Here is a 20183-nt window from a genome sequence, read left to right on the forward strand (position 1 = left end):
TAAAGAAATTTACACAGGTGATAAATTAATTTTTAGTTGAACGTCACTTAACTTAACGGCTTAACTAAGTAAGTTAAGTTCCTGACTGTCCACAACTTTACTTGCAGTGTGGCATCACCTTTTTCATTTTGTGACATTTAGGACTATTTTTATAGAACGTATAGATCATACGGTTTGTTGTGATCCAACTGGGAGCTGGTTTTTATTTAAATACACGTAATCCTTAAAAATTCACTTATAAACAAAAGAGTTTAATATAAAAAAATGCCTGTTAATACACGAGAATTGATGGAAGCAATTGCCATTATTGCAAATGAACGTAATGTGCAAGTGACAATGAAACAATCAGCCAAAGGAGCAATGGGTATTTGAAATACGCAGATAAATTAAAAAAATAAGTTTTTATTTATTTAAACTCTACATTTTATAATTTATTTAGTTTGTGCAGCAACTGCTTTTATAGGAGGAATTCTGCTTGGACCTGTAGGACTGGCTGCTGGTGGCACAGCGGGCGGATTGATGGCTTATAAAATGACTGGCGGTAAGTATTGTCGTATAAGACAAACCAATAGAAACACTATATTTCCGAGCTGATAAGCTGTATAAAACTGTGATGACTAAGTAGCGATAAGCCTTTTATATTATAAACACAATTACGTTTAGTTGTACATACTTGTGAACTTTAATCCTGCTTTTTTTATACTGTTCTGTAGGCACATTCCGACCCTTGGCTGATGTGTTACTAAACGATTTAAATGATGCTCAACAGGAGAGATTAGTGCGACATGTCAATAATGCAGTGGCAGAGTTCGCAATCTCAGACTTGGCAATGCTGCTGCCTTTGTTAATGAACAATGCAGGTATTCAGCAGGCAGTTCTAAATACAGCCATCAGTTTCGTAACGAATGAGTTGAAGTGTCAGGTCATCGAATGACCTGTGGGCATTTTATGGATTGCCAGGGATCATATTACATTATTAAGCACAATATTTCTTAAAAGTACTTTGTATTTAGTATTGCTTGCGTTTTATTGCTGTATTCTATTTATAGTCTTCCTTTATGTCAACATATATTTAAGATAAATAAAGGTGTAAAACTATGGCCATTAGTGATAATAAATATGTATGAAGTTGGAACATGTCAATTATACATACATAAGCAATTTGTGGTATATGTTTATTAATATCGTATTGCGAGCGAATGTACAATTAGCAATTAACATCGATTAATGAAATTTAAATTAATAATAAGTTGAAAATTAAACTGCTTTTTACTGACTTTTTGTTTTTACTTAATAGAAATATAATGCTAGGTCATAATTGAATTTTGAACGTTTGTTGAAGTACACGAATACAACTCTGGGTTAGTTTATTTAAAATCGACATGGTTATATCTTTTACTGTGAAAAGAAACTGGGGAATCCCCTCTTTGTAGTAAGCGTGGCAATGAATGCTACACGGGCGTATATACATATGTACTTATTCTTTTGACCATGAGTGTAGTTGTCCTACATACATACATGTATATGTGTACTTTAGTCATACATTTTTGTTATTGCTAAACGATTTAAATGACGATCATCAAAAGAGATTGATGCGACATATACACGTACATATGTATACATTTGTAAGGCGGTAGCTATCTCTGATTTGGAAATTCTGTTAGTGTTGGTGTTGTTAATGAGTTATCAATCTTCACGCGACAATTCTGCAACGAGTCATCAATTTTGTATCGAGTGAATCGAATGATCAGATCGCCACTATTACATGCTCTGAATCGTTAAAAATATGTAAATCTACAACAATATTAATTTGCTATATTACTTTATTTACGACATAAATACGTTTGAATAATCATTATTTAGCATATCATTTATAAATCATATTTATGTGTAAAAATATGATGGCTACGTTTATTTAAATCTACTCACACATGAGCTTAAAACTAGTACAAATAATACATATCCCCTGTGGATTTGCTGCATAGTTACCGTTTATTCCCAATCAACATTAACCTGATCCCAGTCGTTGATGAAGGGCTGATCGATCATGTCAATCATTACCCCACAAAAATAACAATCACCAGCAATAATCTCCTCGATTTCAGTTTTTAATTCCGTGCGTTGAAGGAGCATCTCCTCGGAGATATCCATAACGAAACTCTGTGTAACCAACGCGTCCAATTGTTGTTTGATGGTTCTCAATCGACGATTTTGCTCGCTGCTTAGTGTTGGTAGAATTTTTTTCTCTAAGCAATCACTATGGAATTTGTGTCCACAGATGAAAACGATAAATGGCTTCACCATTAGAAAGGAATCACAGAGATTGCAATTTTCTTGCGCGTTTATACGAATACTTCGTTCACGCACATTCTGTAAGTCTTTGATGACACGCTCCGCTTGTTTATCACACTCATCCATTTCGTGTTTGAGTTCAAGAATTTTGATATTGTAATCCTGGGGTGAAAGTATATAGAAAAAAGCGTTATATTTAATTTTTCTATAAAGGAGTAATTTTAAATGTATACATACTTTTAATGCCGCACATATGGGTTCTTTGAAATCATCAATTTTTTCGAAATCAGAAAAAAATGGTAGTAAATCCTCTATGCGTAGCAAATCACATTCCTTCAGAAGATCTAGCGCTTTTTTAACATCATTCGTACCTTGTATTTCATGACGCGCTGTAATGGGCACGAAAGGTTTGATCATTTCAATGATTAAATGAATTTCATAAGTTTTTCTTACCAATGGCCAGCCACATCTTTTCGCGTTCTTCCTCTTTTGTTGGCTTCGACGCTGTTTCCTTCGCCAATTTCAAATCGAATTCCAGTGCCAAATCCACTGCCGCCGCCCACATTTTACTTAAGCACATTAGGAAAACTGATGCAACATTCACTTTGAATAGTTTACACTGTATCATCGCATAATTTATTTCGTAATGTATCAAACTCAAATCCTGCCCCTCATTCTCAAGATATTTGATTACCTTAGGCGGCTTATATTTGGCATACAAATGTATTATGTAATTATGAACTGCTTGATTTGTTTCACCTAAATTATAAATTGCAAACTCCAAGTACCTAATAATCTCTTCTATATGTTTATCGCTCTCTTGCAACACTAAGGTGGGTATAAGCTCTTTTATGTCGAATTTTCGTCCTTGCGACATTAACGTATCGACAGTTTCATGTGGCAAGTAATCCATAAGTATAGGACAATATTTATAGTACAGTTCGAGATTATCTTGTTGCGTGAGTGTGCGAAGTGCCTCTTTGAATTTCTTGCTACCAATTTGTTGTTCAATTACCTCCTCATAATCGCCAATGGATATCGCGAATTGTGCGATATTATGCGAATCTGCATGCTCTTTTAACAGATTGCATATGGGTTCTTTGTTTTGGCGTGCACAATCGGCCACACGTGCACCTTGCATGAACTCATCGAATTCGCTCTGCCATTCGGCACGCTCTTGCGCACTGCGACGTGGATAATTGATTTGAGTTAAGTAAAGATCAACCAGCCATATGACGAGCACCATTATTTTATTTGGATCATTTTCCAACATGGCTAAACGCTTTTTAGCATAGCGTATTATTGGCTTTTTAGTATCCAGTTCCATAAATTTCAAACTAATCTCCTCGAAGGGCTTAGACGTTTCCGCATAGAAATCAGCTGCTAGCGTATAATCGCCTTTTTCAAATGCGGCATCTGCTTTTTTGATGAGCACAATATCCAAGTGCTCCGGCTGCTCTGCAGCGTAAATTTCCGCCAAATCATATTGCCCTTTCTCCAAATATATACGCCATATATCACGTTGTTCATCGGTGATCTTGTAGCTGAAGAACATTTTATCCGTGTAAACGTAGATAGTGCCGGTGAATGGATCGCGCAAAATATTCAATAGTTTACCAACTTGCTCATGGAAATACTCTTCATAAACTACTTTTTCATTTAGCAGACAAATGCCTGTAATATGATCGGAATAAAGTAAAAGTGCGTGATATTCGGTTAAAGCAAGCGTTCGCGGCGCATTTTGACGACGTTCTTCGTAGGAGAGGTGCTTATATTGCTTGAAGTCCAAATTGATTAAGCTGTCACCAAGTAGGACATTAGTAGAGCGTTCCTCGGTAGAAATCTTAAAAAGGAAAAAAAAAAACAATTGTGAAGGAAAATATGAATGTTAAACTAGTATTTTGGTATAATTTCCATAAATCCAAGTACTGCAGAGCTTACCTCTCCAAATCTGATACCACTACCACATAACCATGCCCACTGTTTGGGAAGCTTTTCATTTGGTTCGCCATAAAGTTGCAGTGCCGAATAATTCAATTCGGTTTCAATCATTTCAGCTCCATGCACCTGCTGTCCATTTACATAGTTGGCGAATATAAACTGTAGAGATCTATCATCTGGCTTCAAACTTTCTTGGAATGTGTATATACAATCTGGTGTTGTAGCAATAACCATATATTTATTGGTATTCGGTAGACGTAATAATTCCAATCCATTTATGGGATACTTTGTACGTCCTAAACCCAAATCATAAACCTGCAACCGAAGGAATTTAGCATATTACCAATATAACTGTTAAATACTGCCATAGGTTATATAATTTATACCTGTTTTCGCTGTAAAGGCGAAAAACCATCTTGTACAAGTTCCGTTTCAAAAATCAAACCACGACTTGTACCCAAAAGTATTGGACCAGTGGACGATTCTGTACCCATATACCGATTAAAGGCAACAGCTGTAATTTCGTGGTCTTTAAATTTTTCTACGCGTCGCACTTTTGGACCATTTCCATGTATGTAAAGAAAATCAGCAGATAGCCCGGGTGTTTGTGGCACAATCGGTATAAGTGTGTGGTGTCCAGTATAATCAAGAAAGACTTTTGAAATAGCATAGCCTGCCAAGTATTTTTCCAAAGGTATTTCTAAAAGCAAAAACATTTTATTCTCTGGGAGAAAATTAAACATAATTTTACAAACCTCCTGGAGGCAACGCTCGAGGTAGAAAAAAACGTAGCAATATTGTTTGCGGTGTGTCCAGCACACAAACTAACCAATTCTTGTTTACGTTCACGTGCATAAGATTTCCTTTGTAGGTGGATGGTATACGCAATGTAATTTGTCTTTTACTAAAAATGGGCGTCTCCAGTTTATCAAAGTCCGTCTCACCGGCTGCAGGACAGTCTGCAGTTTTTCCCTCTACGATTGGGAGAAACTTGGCACTCGGTTTATAATTCATCCAGCTATCATCTTCATCAAAAGACGACATTTTAAGGTTTTTTTCGGAACAATTCGCGGATAATAAAAGTTCTCCCAACACAACAAATTGTATTTTATTTAAGATAAACAGCTGATGCACTATTTCATAGAGTTGCCAGCCATCAAGGAATAATGTAGTATATCAATATTCGAAACAAAAGCTATTATCGATATATTTTAGTTGGAGTACTTTTGGTGTTGAACATTGAACTAATTATCTCGAAAACTATCGAATACACCTGCGACTCTTATGCGCTTTACGAAAGAAATATATGCAGAATCATACATAATAAAATAGTTTCGGTAAGAATTGTCAGTTGGACCTTGAGAAACTCATAGAAATTTTAACATGAATCTCTAGTTGCACTTTTGGGTATTTCAAACAATCGATTTTTTTGCACATATGATGTACATGTATTTGCAAATATTCTCCGAAAATTCGAAATTGATCTAGCAAAAATTTTGGGAGATGTGAGCGTAATTGTACAAATTTTGATTTACGTTAACTGGTTCCCAAAACTTTTTGGAGAAACACCGCAGACACTTCTTATCCGAGGCCATCTTGTTTGCGGCTCCGGGATCAAGGGAATACAAAATTTTTCAAAATGAATCGCTCATTGTAAAAGTAAATTTTATCTAATTTGAAGTGGATATAACCTCTTTTTAAATAAATTACTTACAATATCAGTAACAACTTTCGGTTTCGACGAATTAGATACGATGCCAGATGGAGTTAAATTGCTAAGTCCAAGAGCAGTGGTCATCCTTTAGGATGACAGACTCTGCGGCGTCACTATCGATACCTCCTCCAGTGTATCATATCGTGGGGATCCCGATCGATGATCGCGATCCTCGTACAATCGCAGCACTGGCAGGCACGGTGCCTGCATTTCTTATATAGAGCCAGCTAACAGCCAGCTGCTCAGAAGTCACCGCACGACTTTTAAATAACATCACATCGCGGCGCTAGTGTCACCTAAGCATTGGCAGGCACGGTGCCTGCATTTCTTATATAGAGCCAGCTAACAGCCAGCTGCCCAGAAGTCACCGCACGACTTTTAAAGAACATCACATCGCGGCGCGAGTGTCACCTAAGCATTGGCAGGCACGGTGCCTGCATTTCTTATATAGAGCCAGCTAACAGCCAGCTGCTCAGAAGTCACCGCACGACTTTTAAATAACATCACATCGCGGCGCGAGTGTCACCTAAGCATTGGCAGGCACGGTGCCTGCATTTCTTATATAGAGCCAGCCAACAGCCAGCTACCCTGAAGTCATCGCACGAATTTTAAAGAACATCACATCGCGGCGCGAGTGTCACCTAAGCATTGGCAGGCACGGTGCCTGCATTTCTTATATAGAGCCAGCCAACAGCCAGCTACCCTGAAGTCACCGCACGACTTTTAAAGAACATCACATCGCGGCGCGAGTGTCACCTAAGCATTGGCAGGCACGGTGCCTGCATTTCTTATATAGAGCCAGCTGACAGCCAGCTACCCTGAAGTCACCGCACGACTTTTAAATAACATCACATCGCGGCGCTAGTGTCACCTAAGCATTGGCAGGCACGGTGCCTGCATTTCTTATATAGAGCCAGCTGACAGCCAGCTACCCTGAAGTCACCGCACGAATTTTAAATAACATCACATCGTGGCGCGAGTGTCACCTAAGCTAGCCAGGCACGGTGCCTGCATTTCTTATATAGAGCCAGCTAACAGCCAGCTGCTCAGAAGTCACCGCACGACTTTTAAATAACATCACATCGCGGCGCATATGTCACCTAAGCACTGGTGCCTGCATTTCTTATATAGAGCCAGCTAACAGCCAGCTGCTCAGAAGTCACCGCACGACTTTTAAATAACATCACATCGCGGCGCGAGTGTCACCTAAGCATTGGCAGGCACGGTGCCTGCATTTCTTATATAGAGCCAGCTAACAGCCAGCTGCTCAGAAGTCACCGCACGACTTTTAAAGAACATCACATCGCGGCGCGAGTGTCACCTAAGCATTGGCAGGCACGGTGCCTGCATTTCTTATATAGAGCCAGCTAACAGCCAGCTGCTCAGAAGTCACCGCACGACTTTTAAATAACATCACATCGCGGCGCTAGTGTCACCTAAGCATTGGCAGGCACGGTGCCTGCATTTCTTATATAGAGCCAGCTAACAGCCAGCTGCTCAGAAGTCACCGCACGACTTTTAAATAACATCACATCGCGGCGCGAGTGTCACCTAAGCATTGGCAGGCACGGTGCCTGCATTTCTTATATAGAGCCAGCTAACAGCCAGCTGCTCAGAAGTCACCGCACGACTTTTAAATAACATCACATCGCGGCGCGAGTGTCACTTAAGCATTGGCAGGCACGGTGCCTGCATTTCTTATATAGAGCCAGCTAACAGCCAGCTGCCCTGAAGTCACCGCACGACTGTTAAGTAACATCACATCGCGGCGCGAGTATCACCTTAACAGTGGCCAGTCACGGTGCCTGCATTTCTTATATAGAGCCAGCTAACAGCCAGCTGGCAGGCAACATCACATCGCGGCGCGAACGGTGCCTGCATTTCTTATATAGAGCCAGCTAACAGCCAGCTACCCTGAAGTCACCGCACGAATTTTAAATAACATCACATCGTGGCGCGAGTGTCACCTAAGCTAGCCAGGCACGGTGCCTGCATTTCTTATATAGAGCCAGCTAACAGCCAGCTGCTCAGAAGTCACCGCACGACTTTTAAATAACATCACATCGCGGCGCGAGTGTCACCTAAGCATTGGCAGGCACGGTGCCTGCATTTCTTATATAGAGCCAGCTAACAGCCAGCTGCTCAGAAGTCACCGCACGACTTTTAAATCACATCACATCGCGATGCGCGTGCACTTTAAGCACTTACCTTACAGCGTAATCTTGCAAAGTGCACAAAAGATGCTCCATTGTGTCCCTGGTGCCCTGCTCTAGACATTTCCTGCAGTCTTCCCGATCTGTCAGCCCAATCCTGCGTGTGTCGCCACCAGAGAGTGACCGTTTAGTGTTCCCATCATGTTCTATAGAGTGCTTCCGATCTACCGTTTGGCACATGACTTTGGCAGTTTAGCACCCATGTAGCTCGTTCCATCGGGTTTTGATCGAGATCGTCGTATAGACAATGCATGCGTTTCCTATTGTTGATCACGTGGTCCGATAACTTTAAAGGTAGCCTTATGACTAATTCTGGACAGTATATTCCCGCACCAACTCCATCGCCTATTTTCGAGCCATGCGTATAGATGTTTAGAGTGTTGCGCGTAGCTAACATAGCTTTATGCCAGGCATCTTTTTCGATGTTTACTTTGAACCTTCTTTCCCAGATGTAAAGAGGGGTCATGCAGTCGGTGTTTGCCAACCGCCATTACCCACCGAGCTATGCCCAAAGGTTCTATACGTAAATTCTCCTGCAGCCAGTACCCGTCACGCCGAATTTGCTGCTCAGTGTTCAGTGAAAAGGTCTATAGGTGCAGGCTTAGTACCAGCTCAAGAGCCGCCGTTGAAGTTGTTCTCAAAGTTACCGTTAGATAACTTATCCCTAGGAGTAAAGTAATACTCTTACATAACTCAAAACTGTCGCCAATACATAAAATTTTTGTACGCGATACACCTTTAGTTTTCCTCTTCGTACGAGAGTTAGTGAATAAAGATTTTTATTGATATATTACAGTAAAGATAGATCTGAGAAAATCAATAGAAAATGTATTTTTTTCACTGTACTAACTTTTCAAAAATGTATCATATTTTCTAGCTTAAATTTTTACAAGAAAAAAATATGAGCTTTCCACTATAACATAACGCATAGTCTTCTTTGGCTGCAGAGTGAACTAATTTTATCATATTTGGACTTGTGCGGTTTTTGTACTCAATATTTTAATATAACCATTCCCCTTCCCCACAGGGATGCTATAAAGTTTAGCTCACATATGTACATATGTATATGACTATTATCAACTTGTCAGTGTACTTAATTTAATTAAACATTTATATTTAATTGAAATTCCACTTAATTTCTTGAACTGAAATTCGATGTAATAAAATAAGTGCATTCATAGTGTGGTATAATTAGAGTTCTCACAATATAGTAGCTAGAAAACCGCAAAACCGCAAAAATCTTATAAAAACCACCAAAGGGTCGGCGCCTTTAATGGCTCTAAGTTACATTTCTTACTAATAAAGTCATAATTGTAATATGTACAAATGAAATGACACATTCTGTGACATATTTTTCATACTTAATTTTTTTTTCTTTTTTTATTCAATAATACGTAAACAGTTAATTTATTAACCGATATGTTCGGCAAAAGTCAAAAAGTCGCATTCCTTATTTCCGACACACTATTTTACAGCTCATAAACAAAAAACTGTCAAATTCCAAATCCCAAATATTGGGCTCGAGTTTGTTCTACTATGTTTTTACTTTACTGTGCGTGCGTGACAAGCCAAACGTAAGCCCTTAGGCACATTAAATGGAAAGTTTTGGTGAAGTGCAACAACGTACTAGTCGAGAAGTACTCTTGATTACAAATTGCAGGTAAATACTAAAAAAAATTAGTAATAAAATATTGGCTTGATAATTAAATGAGAAATATTCCTAACCACTTAACTCATGTACTAATACATATACATACATATATGTGTATAATTATCAAAATAAACAAGCTGTCATTTAAATTTGCTTGTGACAGGTAAGAAACCTGTGTTACGTATACGCAGTGGTCGTTAATTGCAAAGTACACATATGCATGTTTAACGACCAACAAAAGTCATAAAAACTAAAATGAGTTTTAATAGAAATTGCACATATATATATATATTATTAGTCAAAGTTAGGTGCCAGTATTAACAGTTAACTCTCAAAGTATGTTGGTGTGCGAAAGAATTTTCTGATATCAGCGGGGTAATTCGAGACGAGTTCAACAAACAGCTGATGCCATTTTAAATGGAATGAATAATAACTCAACCCATGGTGACATCAGTTCTGCAACATTTCGCCATAATGCTGTTATAAGAAAACGGATATAAAAAAATCAAAGAGCTTAATGGAAATTTAATTGAATCACATGCCTTATCAGCAGGCATAGAAGGTCAACTGAAGGTAGTTGAAAAAAATCACACTTTGTTTTCTTTAAATTTCTAATCTAAATTGCATATTATACATGCTAATATATTTGCACGTCCACTAAGTGTGCAACGGTATATCGAGGCAAGTAAAGCAATAAGTTGCCCCATGAGTAATTCACAAGCCGCTTTGAGGTACTAAAAACAATTACAATTAAAGTGAAAATTATGAGACATTAAGACTGAATTATCGGTTTGAGAACTAAGCAGTGAAGTTTTCTTTGCACTCATTTGAAAGTCAACGTGTTTTTGAAATTGTTAAGCAACGTAAATAATTTTTACTGCTTCAGAGTCATAGATTTCCTCAATTGAATCGATTTAAAAATCGCCTAAATTATTCTGTGCCAAAAACCGGACCTGTAAAAGCTCTGTTTTTATTGCCCGTAATTTTAAAAGTCATATTTTGGCATTTGGAGTATATTTTTTTCATAATTTGTATGCAATATTCCGAGTTTTTTTAATTATTTTTTCGAATGTATGAAATTTTACAGAAATCGTTGTTTTTTCATATTTCTAAAAGCCTTACATACATTCATAATAATAATAATAACATATTATAATTGTTATAATTAATTAAAAATTAGGAAAATGTGACAGAAATCACAGCTACTTTCCCAAAAACTATACCTCAACTCTGCTAACAATATGCTGTGAAATTAAAGAGGCATTTTTCGTTTTTAGTTACACCTGCTGATAGACACCCGCTGTCCACTTTAGTCTTCAGCAGAACTTAGAACTAATTAAGTCGGTGTAACTTCGTTTAGGCTTCATCTTTTCGAATCATGACCCAAGATGAAAGATTATAAAGATGACTTATGTTACCCAGAAACATAACTGTCGGTACTATATTATTGAAGAACAGCCTGGGCTTGACCTTCTTAGTTGATATTCTTCTGAAAAAGTCTATTGCAATAATTGTTCCTTCGCCTCTGCTAAATTGTTATAATAAAATCATAACATACATGGTGGAATCTGATCTCTAGACAAACCAGCTTATTTACATTTTTGACTCAAAGTAGACTTGAGTCATATGTTTGCGGTCCTTAGTAATTACAACTGAGATTTATTCAAGAAAAAATCTGTTTTGATCGCAACAGAAAGATAAGAAGTAACAGCAGACCGATTTTCGCACGTTTTCACACACATACACAAGTAGCTATACATACATATTACAAAAAATACAGGGAATATTAAAGGGATTGGAAATACGAGCAGTAGCAGCATTGCAAGAAGACGTCCACACACAATACAACGAGAATTGTCTGAGAGCTTTACAAACTTTGTTGTAATGTGTAGCAAATACATATTTATATATATAGTATGTAGTATGTGCCGGTTGATAAAAAGCTAATTTATAGCGAAAACCACGACTCGTGTACTCCTCGGGCATTTGCTCATTTGCGCCGACGCTATCAATGTACCACCACCACCACAACGGGCAATTCAACTCAGCTCAGCGCAGTACAGCTGAACTCAACTCAGCAGTGCATTTGTGTTTGTTATAAATACAGACAGCACAACTCTCCAGCTTTCATTCTCTCGCAGTGGTTAAAGTGACATGAAAGTGAAGACATCGGTGTACTGTAACAAGTCATGTATCATGATCCAAACACAGCTAATATTCTTGCCAATGGTAAGCAAAAATTGTAGCCAGTTAAATTTTCATTTTGTGCAAAAAATCTTGAATGAAATTTATAAAAAAAATAGACAATTTTGTGTAAAAAGCAATAATGGACTCTTAAAAATAAGTCTTCCCAAGCAAAAAAGGACTCTATGAAATGAAATAAGTGTAAATTTTCTGTGTGAAAAATACGTGCGAAAATGCAATATTGTGGCTAAATTCAAATTCCTGTGTATATATGAGTGTGTGTGTGTGCGGAAAAGTTCAATAGCTCAGTCATGTATGGCTAAAGCGAGTATTTGTACTACAATTGTGCTAAAAGTGTCTAGCGTGTGTGTGCATGTTTGCATGAGTGTGCCATGTGGCCGCTCTAATAGCAAGTTGGCGTATTGTCATTCAGGCAGTCAGGCATTCTTCGCTTGATTTCGTGCCATTCTATAGGCATGGTGCTGAATATGGGCGCGGCGTATCTTGCGCTTGACGTGCGCCCAGCAGGTGGCATGCAACATATTCTGATATGCCTGCTTACTATAACCAAACGTGTGGGCGGAAGATGCACTAAAATTAAAAAAATATATACCAATATATATATTTTTGTATTTGAAAGGAAACCTGAGTAGTTGCATGAGGCCCAGAGGCTGGTGAGAGAGTGCTATACTAAAACTAAATTATTTTCTCTAATACTGTGTTAAAATAAATTTTTAGTTGTTCATAAAATTTTCCATCCCAATTGGTTATCATTTTACGCTCAAAGCAGTTGTTAAACTAAGAGTAAAAACTTAAATATCTCAGGATCATTAATCGTATCAATACACAGACTGCATAAAATGCACTGAAGAAAAATCTGTTTGTCTAAGGTTTTCTGGAAAAAATAACATATTAATTTCTCTACTTGCAAGTATACACCGTTGTTTTCTTCTATGCACGGGATTTATTCTTACGATAATATAAGTATTTCAGTAGTCGGCTTGCAGCACTACTGTGTACGAGTACATTTGCTCAGCCAAAGTATGGCACAGTGTCTTAATTTGGTACATAAAAAATTAAAAAAATCTTACTTCAGAATAATTGTTCGCAGACTGTGGAATTATTTGCTACATAGCTGTAAATACAAAATATGATAAGAACTGCAACCCGGGGTGCCTCTGAAAGATCAATAACACTATCATATTTCATTTAAGCAAATATATTGAAGTTTCTGTGTGGACAGAGCTCACAATTGACTCTTTCTTGTTCTTGTTTATTGGCGTAGAGACCTTTCCTTTTCGCTGTTTGCGTCTAATTGGAGATTCTAAGTATAGCCTGGTCCTTCTCCACCTGGTCTTTCCAACAGAGTGGAGGTCTTCGTCTTTCTTTGCTTCCACCGGCAGATACTGCGTCAAATATCCTCAGAGCTGTAGTGTTTTCATACATTCGGACGATATGACCTAGTCGCTGTCTCTTAATTCGGTCACCTATGTAAATGTCGTCATATAACTCGTACGGCTTACCCTCCCGTCGACTGCAGTATTCGCCGTTGCCAATGCGCAAAGGACCATAAATCTTCCGCAAAACCTTTCCCTCGAAAACTTGTAACGCCGACTCATCATCGGGAGAGGACTTTACTTCTCAATTGCCTACTAAGTTCGAAGTTGGATTTCGATGTAGACGTTTTATCAAAAGGATGTTGTTTTGGTCTTTTCATTGACCTGGGTGTTTTTTTACTTACGGGTCCCAAGCCCAGCGCAAAACCCTGGGGGAATGACTCGCCTTTTCACTTTAGCTCGCCTTCAAACGGATGTTTTACGGCTAGTCAAAGAATACTTGATCTGAAACACGAAGTCGTGAGCTGCTTGAACTATATGTAAAAGAATCGTTTCTGGCTACTTCCAAGTGAATGCCGCTCAAAGAACTTTTCTCAATTGCGAAAACTTGTACACATGGCTCTATATTGGTTCCAGCTCCAAAAGAAAATGGCTGATTCACATACAACTTTTGCATCGCTTAGCTTTAGACATTTGCTTTGAGACATAAGTTCGATGTATGCTCTTGTAGGAGTTCGTTCGTAACGAGCCAGAGCAAAGCGAAGCAAAATGTTGGGAAACACTCATTTTTCGGCGGTCGGGTACATGTAAAAAAGCTTTAAAGTCGATAAGCCTTATTGAAGACTAGAAATTAGCCCCTAAACATAGTCACCGATCACAATCAATCAATAATTTTTTTTGTACGATCTTTGTATGGTTTTCTTTATAATTTACAAGCTCGAAACCGGCCTTAAATCCATAGTCTCTTAGGCAAAGTTGTTCAGAATTATCCGTAGAACATTTCCCACATACGCGATTTTTTCAGTAATACTCGTAATTGAGTATGAAATTTGTGCTCAAATCGGCCCACCGTGCATTGCGATGCAGCGTATTGTTGGGTAGTTCGGGTCGAAATTTCACTATACTGACGTTAAATTTCCCAATGTTATTTCACCAACTGGCTGATGCGCATGCGACCGGAAGAGCCTTGAAATGCAATTATACGCAGAGAACTTAGAGCGCGAGAGACGAAAGTCAAAAAAGATATCTTGAGCAAAGTCAGAGAGCATTCGAATGCAATGAAATTCATATACATATTTACTATGTTGCGACTGCAACACAATTTGGTAATGAGAAAGCACCTAGTTCATACACCCTTAGTTTGCCACGCAAAAACAATGTGAGCCAACTGCAAATTCTCAGCAACAATTTGCTATATGAGAGCGTTGCGAGGCTTACGTATAGCATGTAACATTTTTAATTGAAATAAAAAGACGAGAGAGCGCATTCACTCAGCCGGAAAATAAAGAAAAATTTTGCTGGTGACCCAACAGAAGGACAGCCGGATATAGCCAGATGCAGAAAGCAAATTGATGTATAAGAGCATATACAGATATATGTACATATGTATGGAGAGAGTGTGAGAGGCAAACGGTAACGCGGATTTTTGGCCCTAAAGGTCTTTTTGCTGTGGTAGCGGCGCTTTACACTCAAAATTCATTTGTAGGTGACTAAGTTACCAGGCGGCCGGGTCTAAACGGCCGATAGGCAGCTACCAAGTTGCTTGCTGCTCTTTGTTGCTTGATGTGTGCACCACGATGTGCCTGTTGTAACTGTGCAGAACACCAGCTGCAAGCGGCAACAGCTGTTTTTGGTGGCGTGCCCACCAATCAGTGGCGAAAACAGCAGCAACAGCGACGCACTAAAAGCTGCAAGAAGTGCGTTAGTGTGTCAGCACAGTTGGTTGTAATTATATACTGGCATATTGTATACATATTTTCACCACCCTCAAAGCATTTAACCGCATTTTGTGTATTTATAGATACATTTATACTTATGTACTTAAGTTCACCGTTACCTAAACAGCGCCGGCATTGAGGCATCGCTGGCCTTGTTTCGTGTTGGCCTCTTTTATTTCCAGGCATCATCAAAGACAGTGATGTGTCAATACGCTGCACAGTAGCAGGCATTCTTAGACATTCCGTCACTTTATTTTCTTTGTTACTTTCCGTTTCTTCATTTAAAGAAAGCGTTGAGCATGAACTCAAGATAGGGAGCGGCAAGAGGAACCTAAACTGCACTTCAGTGTAAGGATACTAATAATTTGGGAAGCTACTTTAGAGTATTTCTTCAGGTTTCATACGTAATGACAAAAAAGGTTACAGAAATTGTAATTTACACCTTCGACCTCTTCAACTGATGTAAAACTGAAATTGCCGCTCCGAGGACCCCGATTTCTGCCGATCGAAGAGATAAAACAAAATTCGCTGAAGGTGCTCAAAAAGTGCTTATGAAAAGTGTTCCGAGGAAATACTTGATCTAAACCAGCGAAAGTCCTGCACTCATATAATTAAAAGATGCTTTTCATATTACTTAGTAAATCAGTAAATTGCTTCCTCTAATTGTCTAAATTAAAAAAACACCCATCAGACTATTGGCAAGCTCAAATTCCTGCAGTCATAGAAATGGAATATGCATTTCATACTAACCTCTTGATTTAGCCAATTACCAAATTGTCTCCACTAATTGACTACATTAAAAAGCATTCATAAAACATTCATCAGCATCTTGGAAATTAACTATGCATTTCATACTAATTTAGTGTTAGTTTAATCAATTAGCAAATTTCTAAAAATTATTTTTTACTATTAAAGAAATCCAGGGCAGGAATACGTGTCAAAAAATTATTATAAAACTGTCAGGCACTGATGTTAGGAAATATAATAATATGTTTACTTTTATATAAAAAATGGTTCCAGGAACTCTTGTCAGGCTAATATCGTCATGGATATGTCGATAATTGAACCACATCAATTGTTACTAAAGCATTATTAGTGGCAGCGCCATCTAATGTTTATTTTTATATCGGATTATATCCAACAATTAGTTAGGTACCTTAGGGGGTTACATGGGTTCCCTCAGGTAAAAACAGCATTTTTCAACAGTTGTTTTCTCTTATAAAAAAAAAACAAATATTTTATTAGAATTTTTTATTGTTACGAACATACACGATTAACAAAGAAATTCTGAAATTTTTGAAAGAAATATTTTAAACTCCAATGCGACGCCATATCCGGTGACCCCTCTGAAAAAAATGCACCTGCGTTGGCAGGTTAACTCCTCACAGGATCATCTAAAGTGAAAAAATACATGTTTTAGTTAAATCCTTAACTTGGAAGTTGGTCGAAGGAAAAAAACTGAAAATTTTATTTTTTGGGAGACATTTTTACAAAAAAATTAACATTTTCAATGAAAATTTCGTGAAATTGTTTTTTAAATCCTTCATCCGGGTTTTTGAGAATTGTATTTCAAAGACCTGTCTAAAATTTCACGAAGATCGGTTGAGTAGACTCGAGAAAAACACAGTTTTGAGAAAAACGCGTTTAAAGACAGCGCACTTATAGCCTAGCTAGCCTCGAGCGCACAAGTTCTCAGGCCTGTATCTCGGAAACTATTACTCGGACCAACTTGAAAAGGACAATATTCTAGAGGTGTTGTAGAATTTAATAAGACAATAAAACAAATCGATTTTTTGAAACCCATGCAACCTCTTAATGAGATTGGGAAATATTTTCAATATGAGCTGTGGCTCGTTGAATGCACAAATTACAGTTTAATCTGATTAACGAAGTCGACATAAATACTTGTATCGACAGACACGAGGCAAAAACGTCAAAATAGTCAATTACACGTTATTTACCGGGTTAATAACCCTTTTTAGTAACAAGATACTATAGGTATTTAATAATTAATACTAATAAGAAAAGATGATATCAAAATTATATTACACAAATTTCAATAACAATGTTTATTGATATATTCATGATTATATTTATGATCTCATTGTTTTAAGTTAGATTTTAGATTTACATATATACGACTCAGTTCACTTGAATTTTACTTGGTTAAGCACTCAGAATTTATTTATTTTGCGATTAACGACGGCGGTCATATTCATCTATATACCTAGATATACAATACATATGTATGTATGTATATATTGTTCTAAAACCAATTTTAATTTTTTTGTAGCTTGTAAAAACAAAAGCCGCACTTTAAGTAATTAGGTAACCATAAAATAACTGAAAGTGTATATTTATGTTTAAGCAAAGTGGAGAAACAGTTAAAGCAAAAACAAACCTATTCAGTACAAATACTTTTCGATATGTATAAATATATATGGTATCTATATATACCAGTATATATGAATAGATTTGTTAAAAACTACAAAAGATTTGTAAAAGTTATGAAATTAAAAAAATTGTAATAAACAGCGTAACACACACTCACATAATCGCCAGTAATGATCATTAGCCACAGTAAGTGCTATGAAGATTTCGCCTGCAGGGCATGAACAAAGCAGAGAAATCGGTACAAAGCAACACTTGAAATTGTGGCAAATGTTATTGACTCTTTTAGCTAGAAAATAGAGTAAAAAAGAGCTTATTTTTAATGATTTTATTTTATTTTTAAATATTTTTGTTTTGGTCTACTTTCAAAGTCAATGGCTGCGTGATCTCGTTCACGACATTCAAATAATTTGTTATTGTAGCTCAAGTATATATCCGTAAATGTATCAAATTTGCTATCCACCTTTTCCTGCATTTTGTTAAAAATGCAAATGATAAGATCTAATGCAAAAATGGTGCACGTGACGAAGTGAACGTAGCGCCCAAGGCCCGACCTGCCATTGCTTTCGCACAAAATTTTTCCACCTCAAATTGGTTTATATACCTACGTAAGTGCTATAAATGCAACAAAAAGCCAGTTAATGATTTACTTGTATGTCGGACATTTGTTAATTTGAAAAGTAAAGGCTAATTTGCGTTTATTAGTATAAATTTATTTTTGTTTTTGTTTTGAAAGCTATCAAATATTATTAGCTATTGTGTGTAGTTGTAGTCTGTTTCACACGGTTATCTTTATATTTGCAGACACTTGTTGAGTTCTTGACAAAATCAGTATCTAACCAGCATTGCTGATAAGTATTGCAAGACATAAAGTCAAAATGATGAAATATCAAATACCCGTGACGTCGTTTTAAAACTTTATGACTAATAGATATACGTTCTGATAAAAAAGACCCCAGAAATTGTAAATAAAACGCAAAATATTTGATTATCCATCAATATTTATTTAGTCGCCTTCAACGTAATTCCCACCAGATGTATAACACTTATGCCAACGATCATTCCAATATTCGAAACTTTTTTCATAAACACTTTGGGGTGGTCTCCAGCTCCTTTAGCGAATTTTGTTTTATTTTTTCGATCGACTGCAAACGGAGCGGCAATTTCAGTTTGGGTAACAAGAAAAATTACATAGAGCCAAATCTGGTGAATGGTATTCATTGTGTTTTTGGCTTTAAATTCGGTCACAATCGTAATCTTTTTGGAAAAAAAATCAGCTTTATCAGACGAAAGGACTCGCGAGAGATGTCCAGCTCTCTTGTCTTCTATCTAAGACTATTCTTCACTTTTTTAACATTTTCATTTTCATTCTGTCCAGAACAAGGAATGTCTTCAACGATCTCTCGATCGTCTTTGAAGGCTTCGTATTTCTCGTAAGCTTGTGCTTGTGTTAGAGCATGATCATCATATGCGACTCTGCAGCACTATTCTTCAAATGGGAACAAAAAATTAATGCTATCCGCAAATCATCACTTTTCGGTACAAAATTTGACATTTTCAACACTATGAAAAAATACGATTTTATTTGTTAATGATTGTAAGTAAGGTTATTGAATATATTTGACAGCTGACATGTCAACCAAACAGACAAAAAGTAAGGCTTGTTCACAACAAATGCTCCCTACCAAAACACATTTGTATTTTAATGCTCTCTTCATACCGGTATATTGGTTGAGCAGATATTCCAGAATCGTGCAGCTTAAGTAATGAAGTAGACATCTAGAACTTAATATATTCAGTTATTGTCAACTATATTGTAATCTTTTCAAACAAAATCTTAATTAGTCAATTAATATGGACAATTTACTAATTGTCTATATTAAACTGGCAGTCTATTTCTGTCGCTGCAGGAGTTAAAGCTTTTCGATATTCTGATAAATGTTTTTTTTTATTTAGTCAATTAGTGAAGACAACTTGTTAATTGACTAAATTATTAAGAATTAATTATTGCATTTTTATGACTATGGGAACTTGAACTTTCCAACATTTTGATCAATGTTTTCTTATTTTAGTCACCACCCAAGACAATTTGGTGACTTACTAAACTTAGAGGGCAGAAATGCCTATTCCATTTCAGTGACAGCAGAAATTTGTACTTTTCTGAGGGATTTTTTCTTTTAATTTTTTTTTCATGCAGAATTACAGCATTCAACATTTGCGTGAGTTTGTTATTCAGTTTATAGTTTCAAACGATTTTAATTAAATCTCCAATGTGTTCATAATAGCTTTTCCAATAATTAGTACATTTATGTAAAGAAAGACAGAGGAACTACGTAAATCGAATTCAGTTGCTAATAAAGCGCTGTCAACTATTTCTTTTTGAATATAACAAATATATTTTTCGCATCCATATATACATTAATAAATATACAAAATCTTTACAAACATACAACCAAACACATGTATATACTATACATACATACATACATATGTACGTGTCGAAGTACTTATGATATCGCCGCA

At 36.9% G+C, this 20183-nt stretch overlaps 3 protein-coding genes and 1 long non-coding RNA gene across 5 annotated transcripts in view; 2 read left to right on the forward strand and 2 right to left on the reverse strand.

Moving 5' to 3' along the window:
• Positions 1-138: 138 nt before the first annotated feature.
• On the forward strand, positions 139-1276 carry LOC126760543 (protein C19orf12 homolog). Its single transcript, XM_050476248.1, has 3 exons — positions 139-364; positions 440-541; positions 714-1276. The coding sequence occupies exons 1-3, from the start codon at positions 265-267 to the stop codon at positions 932-934; spliced, it is 423 nt and encodes a 140-aa protein (XP_050332205.1). The 5' UTR covers positions 139-264; the 3' UTR covers positions 935-1276.
• On the reverse strand, positions 383-756 carry LOC126760547 (uncharacterized). 2 transcript variants are annotated; one of them, XR_007667210.1, is made up of 2 exons: positions 674-756; positions 383-608 (listed from the first exon to the last, which is right to left on the reverse strand). It is a non-coding gene; the product is annotated as an uncharacterized LOC126760547 (long non-coding RNA). The 2 variants fall into 2 exon arrangements; XR_007667211.1 differs by having other exon boundaries at positions 383-617.
• A 529-nt stretch (positions 1277-1805) lies between the features above and the next one.
• Positions 1806-5375, reverse strand: LOC126760515 (vacuolar protein sorting-associated protein 18 homolog). Its single transcript, XM_050476205.1, has 6 exons — positions 4989-5375; positions 4620-4933; positions 4234-4548; positions 2746-4135; positions 2530-2681; positions 1806-2454 (listed from the first exon to the last, which is right to left on the reverse strand). The coding sequence occupies exons 1-6, from the start codon at positions 5275-5277 to the stop codon at positions 1993-1995; spliced, it is 2922 nt and encodes a 973-aa protein (XP_050332162.1). The 5' UTR covers positions 5278-5375; the 3' UTR covers positions 1806-1992.
• A 6552-nt stretch (positions 5376-11927) lies between these two features.
• LOC126760524 (b(0,+)-type amino acid transporter 1) overlaps positions 11928-20183 on the forward strand; it is a 67267-nt gene continuing 59011 nt past the window's right edge. Inside the window, exon 1 of the mRNA XM_050476218.1 lies at positions 11928-12040. Coding sequence (XP_050332175.1) covers positions 12001-12040 — 40 coding nt within the window. The 5' untranslated portion in view covers positions 11928-12000. The remainder of the gene's footprint in view (positions 12041-20183) is intronic.

Source organism: Bactrocera neohumeralis, chromosome 5 (genome assembly GCF_024586455.1).
Source record: "Bactrocera neohumeralis isolate Rockhampton chromosome 5, APGP_CSIRO_Bneo_wtdbg2-racon-allhic-juicebox.fasta_v2, whole genome shotgun sequence".
NCBI lineage: Eukaryota > Metazoa > Arthropoda > Insecta > Diptera > Tephritidae > Bactrocera > Bactrocera neohumeralis.

What these genes read in the sequence shown, in the direction of transcription:
- LOC126760515 (XM_050476205.1), bottom strand. Translation starts at nt 5,277, where the DNA reads ATGTCGTCTTTTGATGAAGATGATAGCTGGATGAATTATAAACCGAGT. An exon ending in CGCCTTTACAGCGAAAACAG is followed by an intron (nt 4,549 to 4,619) that starts GTATAAATTATA and finishes CTTCGGTTGCAG; the next exon opens with GTTTATGATTTGGGTTTAGG. An exon ending in GTGGTATCAGATTTGGAGAG is followed by an intron (nt 4,136 to 4,233) that starts GTAAGCTCTGCA and finishes TTCCTTTTTAAG; the next exon opens with ATTTCTACCGAGGAACGCTC.
- LOC126760543 (XM_050476248.1), top strand. Translation starts at nt 265, where the DNA reads ATGCCTGTTAATACACGAGAATTGATGGAAGCAATTGCCATTATTGCA. An exon ending in ATCAGCCAAAGGAGCAATGG is followed by an intron (nt 365 to 439) that starts GTATTTGAAATA and finishes TAATTTATTTAG; the next exon opens with TTTGTGCAGCAACTGCTTTT. An exon ending in GGCTTATAAAATGACTGGCG is followed by an intron (nt 542 to 713) that starts GTAAGTATTGTC and finishes ACTGTTCTGTAG; the next exon opens with GCACATTCCGACCCTTGGCT.